This window comes from Erinaceus europaeus, chromosome 2 (genome assembly GCF_950295315.1).
Source record: "Erinaceus europaeus chromosome 2, mEriEur2.1, whole genome shotgun sequence".
In the NCBI taxonomy this organism is placed as follows: Eukaryota; Metazoa; Chordata; class Mammalia; order Eulipotyphla; family Erinaceidae; genus Erinaceus; species Erinaceus europaeus.
Genome location: NC_080163.1, coordinates 116,082,523 through 116,096,845, shown reverse-complemented (window position 1 = coordinate 116,096,845; position 14,323 = coordinate 116,082,523). Strand labels below are relative to the sequence as shown.

Genomic DNA, 14,323 nt, shown 5'->3' with positions numbered 1-14,323 from the left:
AACTGTACTGCTATTTGATTTTACCCCTTCATATGAAATCTGCGACCATATAATTTATTTCTTTCAGAAGAATATTGCTAGTAAAAAAAAGGATGCCTTCTTTGAGTTTGCTTTTCCTGTGTGCAAAGATAGTGTTCCTAGGCAGAGTGAAAGGAGTTCCAGCTGGTTTTCTGGATCTGAGCTTTCTGACTTATCACAAAAACTGCAGGCATCCATAGAGTTCTTGCTTGTTAAAGGCTGAATCTGAGAACAAAGAGGCAGCCCCAGGGTGGAGACAGACTTTGTAGAAATCTCTAATTTGGTATCACTTTAGTACAGATTCATTGGTGTCTCCCGCCAAAATTCTGGGTGGGAATTCTTTGAATTATTAACTAACTAAATGCAACAGAACTTAGCCAGGATGTCACAAACCACGAGACTCCCAGAAAAGACAGCGGAGCACTGTATATAGACTTGAGGATGACTAGAGGACAACAGTAGGTTTCTATGAGATAAGATCTCTCAAACTCCTGTGGAATTATTCCTGGAATAAGAGTGGAAACCTTGGGCCCCACTATAGTGCACAAGAATACCTGGCAATTATGTTCCCTTTGAAGCTTTTCCTGTTAACTTCAATGTTTTGAATTTTCTGATATATATAAATTCACCATTTAATAAACCAGTCCTCTTTAGAATCAATCATGCTTTACCTGGTTTCATGATATATATGCAGTAGACTGAATCTCTTACTTTCCCAATAAGGCAAAACAAAACAACAGACAACCACAGAAACTCCAGCAGGAATCCCTGAGCCTGATTTGTGATTTCTAATTCACCCAATCCCCACATTGTCACTCACCTCCCTTCCTCAGAGATGTCTGAAGGAAGATTTTTAAACAATTACACATTTAAAATTTCTGCTCTGTGAAAGACAGCATCAAGAAAATGAGAAGACTAGTCACAGGCTGGAAGAAAATATTTGAAAAGGCCATCTCTGATAAAGGACTGTTATGCCAAACACACAAGGAACTCAAAAGTCAGTGATGTGGAAAGAAGCAATCTGAGTAAAAATGAGCCCAAGACATATATCAACAGTTCAACAACAACAACAACAGATAGATATGTGAGAAGATACTGTACCTAATATATCATCAAGGAAATGTAAATGCACCACATGCTACAGAAACAGCCAAAATTCTTTTTCCTGGTTATTTCTAACTCAACAAATATTAGACCCTAACATATGGGTCTAGTGGTTTTTGAAATGTTGAACAGAAGTTCTCCAAATTTGGTACCCGACAGGCACACATGGTTATTGAAGTATCATGTCTAGGACATATGGAGTAACCTGACCTTTCTTTAATTCTCTCTCATCTGTGTTTTAAAATGACCCTTTCTTTACAGGGCAGTGTGCTTTCCACATGGCACAAGAACAGCAGGAATTAGATTACCACATTTGATACAATTAAGCACATGAACTTTGCTTTCTCTTTATCAGTAACGAAAGGCTTTTTTTTTTTTTTTTAAAGTTGTCGGGCTGGCTTCGTGAGAGGGAGACAGATGACTCATGGCTGAGCTGTACGCAGTATCTCTTTATTCATGTAGAACACAGCACAATCTAAGCCGAGCCAAACTAAACTAAAACTAACTAAAACAAACAATGCTGTCCTTATATATACTTTCCAAGTAGGGTGTGAACAGGATGTGACATAGAGAGGGTGGAGAGAATAGTGACTGGTGAAAATCAGGGTGTGACAAGGAGAGGGGGCAGAGCAGGCAAGAATTCTACCACTGAACCACCAATGCCCTGGAGGAAGGGTGGTGTTTTATGTAAATATAAAAGTGATTTATGTAAATAGACCGCAGCTTGAGTGGGATCAAACCAATCTCATATAGGAACACAGGTGCTTGGTTAAGCAGAAGCCAGGGGGAGCTGGCATACTACCCAACATATCCCCCTTTCTTTTTAACTAATGGCCATAGTATCAGGAGTGCAGGGCACTTTGTGAGGCAGGGAGACTGATAAGAGGCACACCTTTTGGGGTTCTACTGTCCCTCCTTGCTCAACCTCTCCGTAGAGAGAGAGACTAACAGGATTGACACACCCCTCAGGCTCAAGCCCTTCCAAGCTCAACCACATCCTCACAATACCCCAACACCTCCCTCTTACTTAATGGCCATATATAATTGGGTGAATGTCTGTAAAAGGCTTCATCTCTGTCAGGGGAACAGCAGTGTAGGGGTGAACAGAAACCTATATCATACAGGCGTTTTCAAAAGAACTGGCATACGACATGGAGGAACAAAATAGGAGAGCAGCAATAACCAGTGTGATGCCAAGGGGAGCATTTCCTGCCTCAAAGGGCAAGGCCTAGCAGGCGAAAGGGCATTTCTTGCCTCTGGGGGCGCTTCATGCCTCTGTGGGCATCTCTTGCCTCAAAGGGCCTTCATGCCTCTGTGGGCATGACCTAGTAAGGAGGGGGAGGTTTCTAGCTCTGGGGACATAGCCTGCAGGTGAGGGGACATGTCCTATAAAATCCCAAGGCAGCTGGCTGCAGTCAGTCTTTGAGAAACCCAGCAGCGTAAACGGAAGCTGCTGTAAAGTTGTATAAAGTGTCCAAGAGCTGTACCAGTAAGTCTGATGGAGGAGTCAGTCCAAAGTAGATGACCACAGAAGAAAATGCCAGGGGATGAAATGCTGCACGTCTGTCTCAATGGGGAATGTCAGCCACCGGAATTCCACTTTTCTGTAGAGAGTGAGCTTTGGAATCTGTGAATCTGTTTCTTCAGGTCGTACCAGGTCACATTGTTGGTTTTCTGGGTTGCATTGTAGTCATTCCATCTTGTGGGCAATGTCAGAGAACAGGGGTCCAAATGGATTTCCAGGAATTCCATTTGAGTAGATGCTTTTTCATGTGAAGACTTGACAGCTGAAATTCACTTACTTGTCAAACAAAACTTGTAGCAGATTAAAACTTTACAATAATTGATAGCTCCATTATAATTGGAAGTCCTTTCTAGTATGATTTTAAGGTTGTTTAAACAGTTTAAACTCAATAAAATGTGGAAAGGTAAACAGAAGAACCATGGTTAGAAGCCTCAAGCATGAGAATCATTAACATAATCATTGCACTATCTGCCCCACCCATAACTCATACTGTTTTCAGGATTAAATGTTTCAGATTTATGTCAAGACATAAAAAAGAAATCAAAGGAGGAAAAAACAATTTTTTGGATTGTTTCTGGATGTCTCTAGAAATCATGGCTGTGTCCAGCATTTTTTTTAAGTCAATGTCATACAAAAATTCAGTCATTCAAATCACTCTCTTATGAAATGCAACTTGAACCAGATTATCCAGATCTCACCATGTAGCATCATGAGTCCCCGGAGGGTGTCCTAGTCCAAAAAGCTCCTCGAAATTCCATTTAGGGTGCTTCTGACTGTTCCTGCTGGATTGTTTCAGGCACCCATTTTTAAAAGCGTCTTCCCATTGAAGAAAGAATCCAATCAGGAGAGTAGAACTAACCACGTGTCTCCATTCTTGGGGACTGCCAGGGTACTGGAGAATGCTCCTCAAATTAGAGTAGTCCTTCTCAGTGGGAAACATGTGAGAAGAAGTCCAGAAAGTCCCAGGGGAAATCTCCGTGCATATCTCAAGGTCTACGATCACGGTCATAAAGAACCAAATTGTGGCCCAGAGCAATATGTAGTCCTTTTCCTCGGGAAACATGGGAGAGGGAATCCAGAAAGTCCAAGGAGAAATCTCTGTGCATCTCCCAAGCTCTATGATTAGGGTCACAAGAAACCAAAGTTCTTGGTCAGGGAAACAAAGTGTGGCCCAGAGCAAAATGTTCCAGAGACAGAGTAACTGTCTCATGATGAAACAGTAGAGGTTTTAGCAAACCTCTTCATAAGTAGAAAGGCAACCCATGGTGGATGGGTAGCCAGGTTTACTTATCTGGGAGATGGGCGGGTTAGGTCTCACATCTATGCTGGTCCCTGTTCAGGAGCCATTATGATGGGCTGGCTTCGCGAGAGGGAGACAGATGACCCAGGACTCATGGCTGGGTTGTACGCAGTATCTCTTTATTCATGCAGGACACAGCACAATCTAAGCCGAGCTAAACTAAACTAAAACTAACTAAAACAAACAATGCTGTCCTTATATATACTTTCCAAGTAGGGTATGAACAGGATGTGATGTAGAGAGGGTGGAGAGAAAAGTGACTGGTGAAAATCAGGGTGTGACAAGGAGAGGGGGCAGAGCAGGCAAGAATTCTACCACTGAACCACCAATGCCCTGGAGGAAGGGTGGTGTTTTATGTAAATGTAAACGTGATTTATGTAAATAGACCGCAGCTTGAGTGGGATCAAACCAATCTCATACAGGCATACAGGTGCTTGGTTAAGCAGAAGCCAGGGGGAGCTGGCATACTACCCAACATAAAGTAACAGATAATGAAACAGAGATACAGAGAGAAGAAGCATGTGCAGTACTGCCCTATTGCTCGTGAAGCTTCCTCACTGCACATGAGGACTAAGGTTGTCTGCTCAGGTCTTCAAGTGTGGCAATGGTTGTATTCTAGTGAGTGTGCCACCACCCAGTTCTAATATCAAAATATTAAGTGGTATAATCCACCAAAAGTGGATAGACAATAGGGCAAAGATGCAGCGTTATTTTTATAGTGGAAAGTGCTTTCATGAAATTACAGAAATGACTGTGTTGTTATGCTTAAGATTTCCTAGATGGTAGAGACAAAAATGTCCTTGAACTTCTCACAGTCACACGACAGTCATTGAAAAAGAAGAGGAGCTCAGACAGGAGGAGATGTTTGAATTGTATATTTCAGACCTAGGGCACAATCTTTGCTAGTCTAGAGCTGCTGCTCTCCTAAACCCCCAAGGATGCAAAGCCAGGAGAATCTAGAGCTACATGTCCTTCACTAATTTGTGCTCATTTAAAACATAACTGAAAAGTCATTATTTGCAAAAATTCAACTGCTAGCTTTGTAGGATTATGCTGTCACAAGATTTTGAGGAGTGTTTTGTAGTTCCTTTAGTCCCTCTAATTCCACAGTATAATCACAAACCCCATTGGAGTAATCCTCTCAAATATAACTGAGCATGTCAAGTATTTTTTTTTTTCTTTCCTTTTTAGAGTGAATGGGATAAAGTGTAATGGAAGTGGAGGAGAGGTGAAAAACTGATCATTTTTCTTTATGGGTAAGTCACGTATAGAGTGATGTTGCTTGGAGTCAGTCACCCACTGATATCCCAGGCTGACGTGGTATTGTATCCCTGGAGGACAACTTCCTCAGCATAAGCTGTGTCTCTCTGTCACCTCTCATGTTGGATTATTAGGCCTCCACCACTCTGTATGCTGTGTGCAAGCTGGGCATTGATTCCTCAGCAGCTATGTCTAAATTCCCATGTATGATCCTGACTCAGTGTTTCAGAAGGAAGTAGAATTAAGAGGCTACCTTTAGTCATTGAGCTGAAGTTCAGGACTTCAGTATAGACTTGTACCATAAATCCAAATTTTAGCAATTCCAGACTATGGTTTACAAAAAAACTTGGGGGCTAGGGATAGAAAATAGCTCAGTTGATAGAGTTTCATGTTTTAGTATGCCTTAACACAGGGTTCAATTCCCAACATCAGAGGGGAGCTCCACAGATATGCTGGGGGTGGGGGAGAACTCTGTGGATGGTGTCTTTCTTTATCAACGTCATAGAATAAAAACTGTAATAGGAGGCAGCTCAGGGGTATCCTACATAGATGAACTTGTGAGTTCACTGCCTAGAAGCACTGCCGGGCTAGCTTCGTAAGAGGGAGAGAGACGACCAGGGATTCATGGCTGAGCTGGGACGCAGTTCAATCTTTATTGATGAGGAATGCAGTGCAAGCTAGCCATCTCTAATCACAATCCTGTCCTTATGTATCTCCTGAGGTAGAAGTGTCAGGAAGAAGAAGTATGTAGGATAGGGGGTGGGGAGAAAGAAAAAGTACTGAACCAGTGGGGATTAAACCAGTGCAGGCAAAACAATGATTATGTAAATAGACCACAGAGGCAAGCAATGCAACAGAAGGGGTCTTACAAGCAGAATTTAGAAGCAGACCAACAAAAGCATTTAGGCACATTTAGGCACTTATTCTGGCCCTTTTATTTATTTATTTATTTATTTATTTATTTATTTATTTATTTTGGTCTTCAGGGTTATTACTGGGGTTTGGTGCCTACACTACAAATCCACTGCTCCTGGAGGCTTTTTCCCTTTTGTTGTCCTTGTTTTTTATCATTGTTGTTTTCTTCTTCTTCTTCTTCTTCTTCTTCTTCTTCTTCTTCTTCTTCTTCTTCTTCTTCTTCTTCTTCTTCTTCTTCTTCTTCTCCTCCTTCTCTTCCTCCTCCTCCTCCTTCTCCTCCTCTTATTCCTCCTCCTCCTCCTCCTCCTCCTTCTTCTTCTAGCGTTTGCCCTTCTTCTGTAGCCAGTCAACAGCGTCAGGTTGAGCCTGATGTAAAGTTTCGAGACCTCCTTTGAATCTGGAGAGGTGGCAGTCGTTGACTATGTGGGTCATAGTCTGTCTGTAGCCACAGGGGTAGTTCGGGTCGTCTCTGGCTCCCCAGTGATGGAACATAGCGGCGCACCGGCCATGGCCTGTTCGATAGCGATTGAGAAGGGCCCAGTCATAACGTGCTAGGTCAAAGCTGGGTTGACACTTGCAGGGGTCTGTGATGAGGTGTTTGTTCTTTACCTCAGCTGACTGCCAACTCTGTTTCCAAGAGTCTGGAACAGAGAAGTTCAGTGTAGGCGTAGGGGACCAGATTGGATGACGAGACATCAAGTGTTGGACAGGGTGGGTGAAGATATCCGCATATATTGTTGTTATTATTGTTGTTGTCACTGTTGGATAGGACAGAGAGAAATGGAGAGAGGAGGGGAAGACAGAGAGGAGGAGAGAAAGATAGATATCTGCAGACCTGCTTTGCCACCTGTGAAGCGACCCTCCTTGTAGGTGGGGAGGTGGGGGCTTGAACCAGTATCCTTACACTGGTCCTTGCGCTTTGTGCCATGTTCACTAAACCCGCTGCGCTACCACCTGCCCCCCTCTGGCCTTGTTTTATTTGTCTATAGCTCCCTTGAAGTTCAGCGGGGAGGTGGGGTTATTGCCAGAGTAAGGGATGCATAAGTATCTGGCTTGATACTATAAAAATGATTTCACCTTCAACTGAAGTATGCTTCATCTTCAGTTAAAGAGATGTTTCAGTGGAATATAACTGAAATGAAACCTTATGTGTTATAAGTTCAAATATCTAGAAATACAAAAAGTGAAAGATATTTTGGTAGAAATTCAGGTTTTACTTAAATCTGTGTAACAATTTTAATAAATTCATTAAAATGAAATTTTCAATTTTACTTTTTCAAGCTCTAAGAACTTTTGATATGTAAGAAAAATAGAACTACAAACTATCTACAAAATGGAGACCACCCCCCCCCACTCTTCATATGAACTTTTCCAGCCTTTAGGTTCATGATTAGTCAACTTTTTTTTTACTCTATATGTTAACTCTTTTTTCAGCCACCAGATGCTAACATGATATCAAAATTAACATGATATCAACACTTACCTGGGCAGACAACTCCAAGAATGTGTTCTGGAAACCTGCTTCCCCAGAACCCCACCCCACTAGGGTAAGAGACAGGCTAGGAGTATGGATCGACTTGCCAAAGCCCATGTTCAGTGGAGAAGCAATGACAGAAGCCAGACCTTCCACCTTCTGCACCCCATAATGACCCTGGGTCCATACTCTCAGAGGGATAAAGAATAGGAAAGCTGTCAGGAGAGGGATGGGATAGGGAGTTCTGGTGGTGGGAATTGTGTGGAGTTGTATCCCTCTTATCCTGTGGTTTCTGTCAGTGTTTCCTTTTTATAAATAAAAATTAAAGAAATAAAGAAAGTCTTGAACATATTAAAGGCCACAACTAAAAGTGTCTGAATAAATAAGTTATATGGTATATATTTAATGTAACACTACTCTGCAATCAAAAATCCACGAGATTGTATCATTTGGGACAAAACGGATGTTGCTGAAAGCAGTTATGCTAAGTGAAATGAGTAAATGGTGAAGGATAACTACAGCATAGCTTCATTCTTACATGTAATATAGATGACTAAACCAAATGGATTCATGAAAACAATGGTGGCCAAACCATCTCTTGGACTTTGTGAGAACTATGTTTTTTTTTTTTTTTTTGGGGGGGGGGGACGAGGCACGGGACTTTAGTAGAGGCTGTGATGACTCAGACATACCATGTATGGTTGTGAAATTATAGTCCTGAAACTATGTAAGTCACTGCTAAGTCACTAATAAAAATGAAAGTGAAGAAGAAGAATTAGAAGAAGAATCAGAAGAAGAAGAAGGAGAAAAAGAACGAGGAGGAGGGGGATGAGGAGGAAAAGGGGAAAAGGAAGGGGAAGGGGAAGGAGGAGGAGGAGGAGAAGGAAGAGGCGGAGGACGAGAAGGAGGAGAAGGAGGAGAAGAAAAAGGAGAAAAGAAGAAGAAGGAGGAGGAGGAGGAGGAAGAGGAGGAAGAGAAGAAGGGGAAGAAGAAAAAGAAGGAGGAGAAGGAGAAGGAGAAAGAAGAAGAAGAAGAAGAAGGAAGGGGAGGAGGAGGAGAAGGGGAAGAAGAAAAAGAAGGGGGAGGAGGAGAAGGAGGAGAAAGAAGGAGGAGGAGGAGGAAGAGAAGGAGAAGAATAAGAAATAGAAGCAGCAGCAGTGGCTTAAGGACCAAAGATGATAAGTAGATGACAGGAATGAATGGATGAGTGAGCAAACAACGGATGAATGAATAAACATATGGGATGGACAATGAAAGCTAAGTTATGTTTAAATTAGAGATAGATATGGTGAGAATGAATGTATTCATAGAAAGGAGTGAAATATTACCTGTGTTTAAGGAACCCCTGATTTTTTAAATTGAATATCTGGCTGATAACAAGACAAAGTCTAGTGAGACTTTGGCATTACTTTCAGAGATCCTGAATATTCTGGTGAAGTCCTGGCTTCCTCCCAGAAGCCTATGTGCCTATCACTTCCCTCCTAGGTGAAGGTCTCTCCTACCTCGACATGTGGGCAGAGGACTGCTCCATTGCCCATTGCTCCGGCATTGGGCTCGGGGGGCTCCCTGTAACAGGTACCCAGTGGTGCATGTGAAGTTCACGACATCATTGAGGTTGAACTCACTGCCATTGGTAAAACCACGGGCAGGGTTTCCTGGGTGACCACAGGTGATGGCTGCAAGGGGAGACAGGTACACAACATTGTCAGAAAATAAACAAACCACCATGGGATTCTTTATTAATGAGTGTACAGGAGAGACAAACATGGGGGGAAAGGCTGCAGTCAATAGAACATGTTAGTGTTTGTATTTATCTTTTAAAATTATTTTATTTACTTATTTGTATGAGCAAGAGACCAGAGCACTGCTCATCTCTAGCATGGTATAGCGGTACAAAGAATCAAAGCTGGGACATCTGAGGCTTTAGGCATGAAAATCCTGTGTTCTAATGGTAGACTATTTTCCTAGTCCTGTTTATATTTAGAAGAGAATACTGGTAAGAAAAAAAACCCTGGACTGAACCCACAGGCTTTTGTGATCATTGTAGAAAATAACCAACACTTGGCAAATGTACTTTCTTCATCATTGCCATTATTATTTTTCAAATCAAGTTAGAATACAAGTGGTCTCAAAATGAAACCATGAGGGGGAGGGGGAATAAATATATGAAAATTCCTGTATTAATCATGAATTCTGATGGTTTCTTCTTAGCAGACACCAGCTAATTTTGTGGAACTCTCATTCTGAGACATAACAAATATCTGTCTTATAATTGAAATTATCCTTATAGCAACTTAAGTATCATGAAATTAGCAAAAATAATTGCGCACTATAAAAGTGTTTTCCTTGACAATAGTATTGTAAAATCCCTTAAAAATGAGGTAACATGTCATTATTCATGCCACTAAAAATAGCAACAGAAGTCACATAGATACCCTTTATTGGTCCTTTAAAAAAACATTACAATCATAAAGCTGATGTTTTCCTTTTCATTTATCATGTCAACAGTTTTGTAAGGAAAGCTTTACCTCCTGAACTTTGCATATTACTATTGTACATAGTACTCCCACAGACAGCTCTTCTCACTTGGCTGTGATTATGTAAGTTCCTTAGTCTAATTCACAGGAAAATAAAGGTTATGCAGGGTCAGGTGGTAGTGCACCTGGTTAAGTGCACATACTACAGTGCACAAGGTTGAAGCCCCTGATCCCCATTTGCAGGGGTAAAGCAGGACTGCAAGGGTCTCTCTGTCTCTTTCCCTCTCCACCTCCTTCTCCCCTCTCAATTTCTCTCTGTCTCTATCCAATAATAAATAAATATATATAATTTTAAAATAAAATAAACAAGAGTCTTGCTAGGAAGAAACCCAAATGATTTAAAATGCATTTTTTCAATGAGAGATAAAAACTTTTCTGGAAAAAAAATGCTAGTTACAAAATGTAAGGATAACCATGACATATAATTTCACCTCTTTGAATTAAAGGTAGGTCTGTATATACCTCTCAGTGTTCTGGATGAAATAATGGCAAAAACAGAAACAGCATGGAAGATAGGGAGCATGGCTACCTTGGGGAGTCTACAAAGCTGGTCTGCAGAGGTGATTTAGTTGCTTCCCCTTCATGATGAGCTCGTTTCCACCTGCCTATGGTGACAAAGTCTAGGGATGTGAAATAAATGCTCCTCATGGGATCCACGTTGGACGAATTAATGAGCAATTGTGAAATGGACAGAAGGAAATAGAAGGAGAGTAGGGCAAAGACTAGCAGAGGAAGAACATCTTCTCTTCGAAAATAAAGCTGAGCTCTCCATCCTGCTTTGCTCTGGTGGTTAAGTACTTCTGTGTTATGACTTTACATTCAAGGAAAAAGGAAGGGAAGAGATCATAGCTGCATTCTCTCAGACAGTGACTTACAGACACAGACAGGAGTCTGTCCAGACCACTTGTGGTCCTGCAAGCAAATCCTGACTGAAGTCCCTACGAGCCGGAAGCCAGGATTGCACTGGTAGACCACTGTGTCCCGGTAACTGAAGCCATCCCCACTGATGTGGCCATTCACGATGGGGTCTGGAGAGCCGCAGTGACCCGCTGCAAAATGAGAAAAACATTGAAAACAGATCAGAATTTTTTCTTTTGTGGGGAAAGATCAACATTCATCATACTTTTACTTTATTACCAATAGAATATGAGCACTTGATGTGTTCCAACTACTTGTTGGAATGTTCCCTATTAAGTAATTTTTATTGTACATATTTTTTCATTTAGGTTTGTTTACTTTTCCTAACAATGGTGGGCATCAGAAATAAAATTTCTAGAATGAAATTGTAAGTGTACTGTTCCCTGCCACTTAGGGATTTCCCACTTGTGCCCCTCCCCAACTTATCCCACCTTAAGACCCCACCCCTACCCCTTTCCAGGCTACATTTAGATATCCCATTTACCATCCTATGGTGGTGCTAGTCTCCATCACAAGTAAAGTTCATGTAATTATCTCTCAGACCCAAGCTGAGACTCCTACTCCTAGTCATCTCTAATAAGTATAATTGATGGAGCAGGTGCTGGTGGCATGGGAAAACCTAGGAAAGGCAGGATTCTGCCTCTCTATCCAGCTCTGTTCTTCTCTTTTCCTCCTGCCTCTTAGCTTCTGCATGATTCTCCATCCTGATGTTCAGGGAAAGGTAACCTTATTAAATGGATGAAGTAGGAAATCTTAGGAGTAACTGACCTCAAAAGGGTCTCTATAGTACACAGTTTGTGATAGCGAAGAGAAAATATATACATGGAGTCACACAGAATCTACCCAAACCAGAATTTTCCCTGGGACACAGAGATACCAGATTGTTGAATACAGAGGTTCAGGACCAACTTCCCCTGCTCTCTCTATCCCTAAAATTTGACGATCATTGTCTTTCACACAGTTAAGAGTTTCCCCATCTTTGAGAAAACTGTCCAACTTTTCTAATGTAACAATTGACATCAACTTCAGGAGTCAAGAAGAATCAAAAACCATAATCTGCCTGTCTGATATGATGGTATTTATAGCAATGTGTTCTGGGTTTTGGACTAAATTTATTATCAGAAGATGATTTTTTTTTTTTCTCAGAGGGACAAGGAAGAGTCAATGGCAGGTTATTCTTTTTTTTCAATTTATTTTTTATTTAAGAAAGGATAAATTAACAAAACCATAGGTATGAGGGGCACAACTTCACACAATTCCCACCACCCAATCTCTATATCCCATACCCTCCCCTGATAGCCCCCCCCCCCCCCATTCTCTATGCCTCTGGGAACAGGGGAAGCAATTACAGAAGCCAGACCTTCCACCTTTGGCAAGTTATTCTTGTTTAAGTCTTATCTCTGCCTCATGTCTGTAAGAGTTCAGGTCAAAACACTCATCCTCTACTTTAAGACTTTGTCACCCTGGCAGGTTTTCTGATCAGTTAGATCAATTAAGCTGATTCTAGCAGGAGATGGGATTGCTTCCTACAAACCTAGAGGAGATATACAAAAGAGAATGGTATGCTGATTATTTTCCACGGCTTGCAGGAGGCTAATACTGTCTCAGAATCTTTCTGTGGACTCCAGAAACTTCTTCTTCCAACATGTGGGGTGTGCACAGTGGCTCTGCTATATGAGCAGATGGTCCATCTCTCCATTTCCAGGCACAAGGACAGAGACAAGAACCAGAGAGGCCACACATAGGCTGGCCACGGAAACCCAGCCATGGTTGAAATAACAGACTTGACTCCTAGGAAAACAGCAAAACAACACCTTTCCCTCCTCAGAGAGGCATCTTTCACTCCTGGTGACTATTCCAGAGAGTTCTGAATTCTCTCAGCTTCCTTCTGAGCCTGACACTTATATGAGAAGAGAGAATTCAGACTCAGCATAACTGAGATGCTGAATAGGGATCTTGTTGCAAAAGTACCCATTTCTTCCTATCATAATCAGATATCATTGATGTGGACAAACATGCTCTAGTTAGCAGCTTCAAATTTTAGCAAATATTTCTTCAACTGCAGAGTATAGAGTTGGAGGTTCTTCTTTTTTTTTTTTGAAACTCTGGCAAATAGATGATTTTAGTGGTTAAAAATGTCTGTGAATTTTAGAAATTAAAGAGGAAAGTAGTTGTGGAAATCAATTCTAATAGTGGCTTATCCTCTGACACACTGTCATTTCAGTTCTCTGCGAAAGTAGCCTTGGATGCTTAAAGGCAACAGGATTTCCCTCCAAAAAACACTTCATTCCAGCTGGGTGCCTGAAGGGAAGAGGCCTCAGCAGTGTGAGGTGGCACTCTGGCTTTTGAGTACTCATAAATATAGACTATGGACCTCCTAAAATTGAAGCTAAGATATAGCATCTGTGTTTCACATGATTTCCTGCCCACACTTCAGGTGAGTGCATTTTCAAAACATTCTAAATCTTGGACCATTATAGACTGGCCACAAATACAGAATATTTACACAGTTTCACTTACTTGGCAGATTCTCAGTGATAATGTGTCAAAATATTGTGGAAGGAAAAACAGTATTGGGTGGAATTAGAACTCAAAGAACTGGTTCTGTTTTTAATTTCATATTCTATTATTCCATGATAATGTTCTATATCCTTTCTATATGCATTTTTTTAAAACTTTTATGTTCTCTGGACTTATAGGGAAACCACAAAGAATGTCCACAATGTGTGTGTATCTGAAAAGATGAAATATATGTGTATATGTGTATATATACATATACACATATATTTTAATATATATCTGTGTCTATGGCATAGTACTCATTTACATTGGAATTGAATAAAAATAGGGTAACTGTCCAACCACAACTTACAGTCAGAAGACCCTTTACATTTTCAAAGCATCTGAAATCCCATCATTTCCTGTTGACTTTCATTTATTTAACAGTAATGGAATGATGGTTTGGGGTTGAAAGTTCAATGAAGACTTAGATGCAATCACAGAGAGCAAAAAGGGGCAAAGTGGAATGTGGTGAGTTCCTGATGATGCGAGTACCTGGAGAGAAGAGCTCTCCTATGTGGCCCACTGAAGTTGTACCTTTATCAACCAGGAGGAAAATGGAAGTTTTTTCTAGCTGCTGAAATGAAATATTGCATTTTAAAGTCTCCACTGAAATGAGGAACCTAGAGAGTTATACGGTCAAGTAACATCTGACTAGAGGGATGCCCATTTGTATCTTTTCCAGTTGACTGCATTGTACATGTCAAGCTCTC

The 14,323-nt window shown here is 41.2% G+C and overlaps 1 protein-coding gene across 1 annotated transcript in view; it reads right to left on the bottom strand.

Annotated features, from left to right (window-relative positions):
• The window catches only part of CSMD1 (CUB and Sushi multiple domains 1), a 1,841,590-nt gene that overhangs the window by 35,542 nt on the left and 1,791,725 nt on the right, over positions 1 to 14,323 (bottom strand). The window contains exons 53-54 of the mRNA XM_060184943.1: positions 11,009 to 11,182; positions 9,099 to 9,272 (exon numbers count right to left, since the gene is read on the bottom strand). Coding sequence (XP_060040926.1) covers positions 9,099 to 9,272; positions 11,009 to 11,182 — 348 coding nt within the window. The remainder of the gene's footprint in view (positions 1 to 9,098; positions 9,273 to 11,008; positions 11,183 to 14,323) is intronic.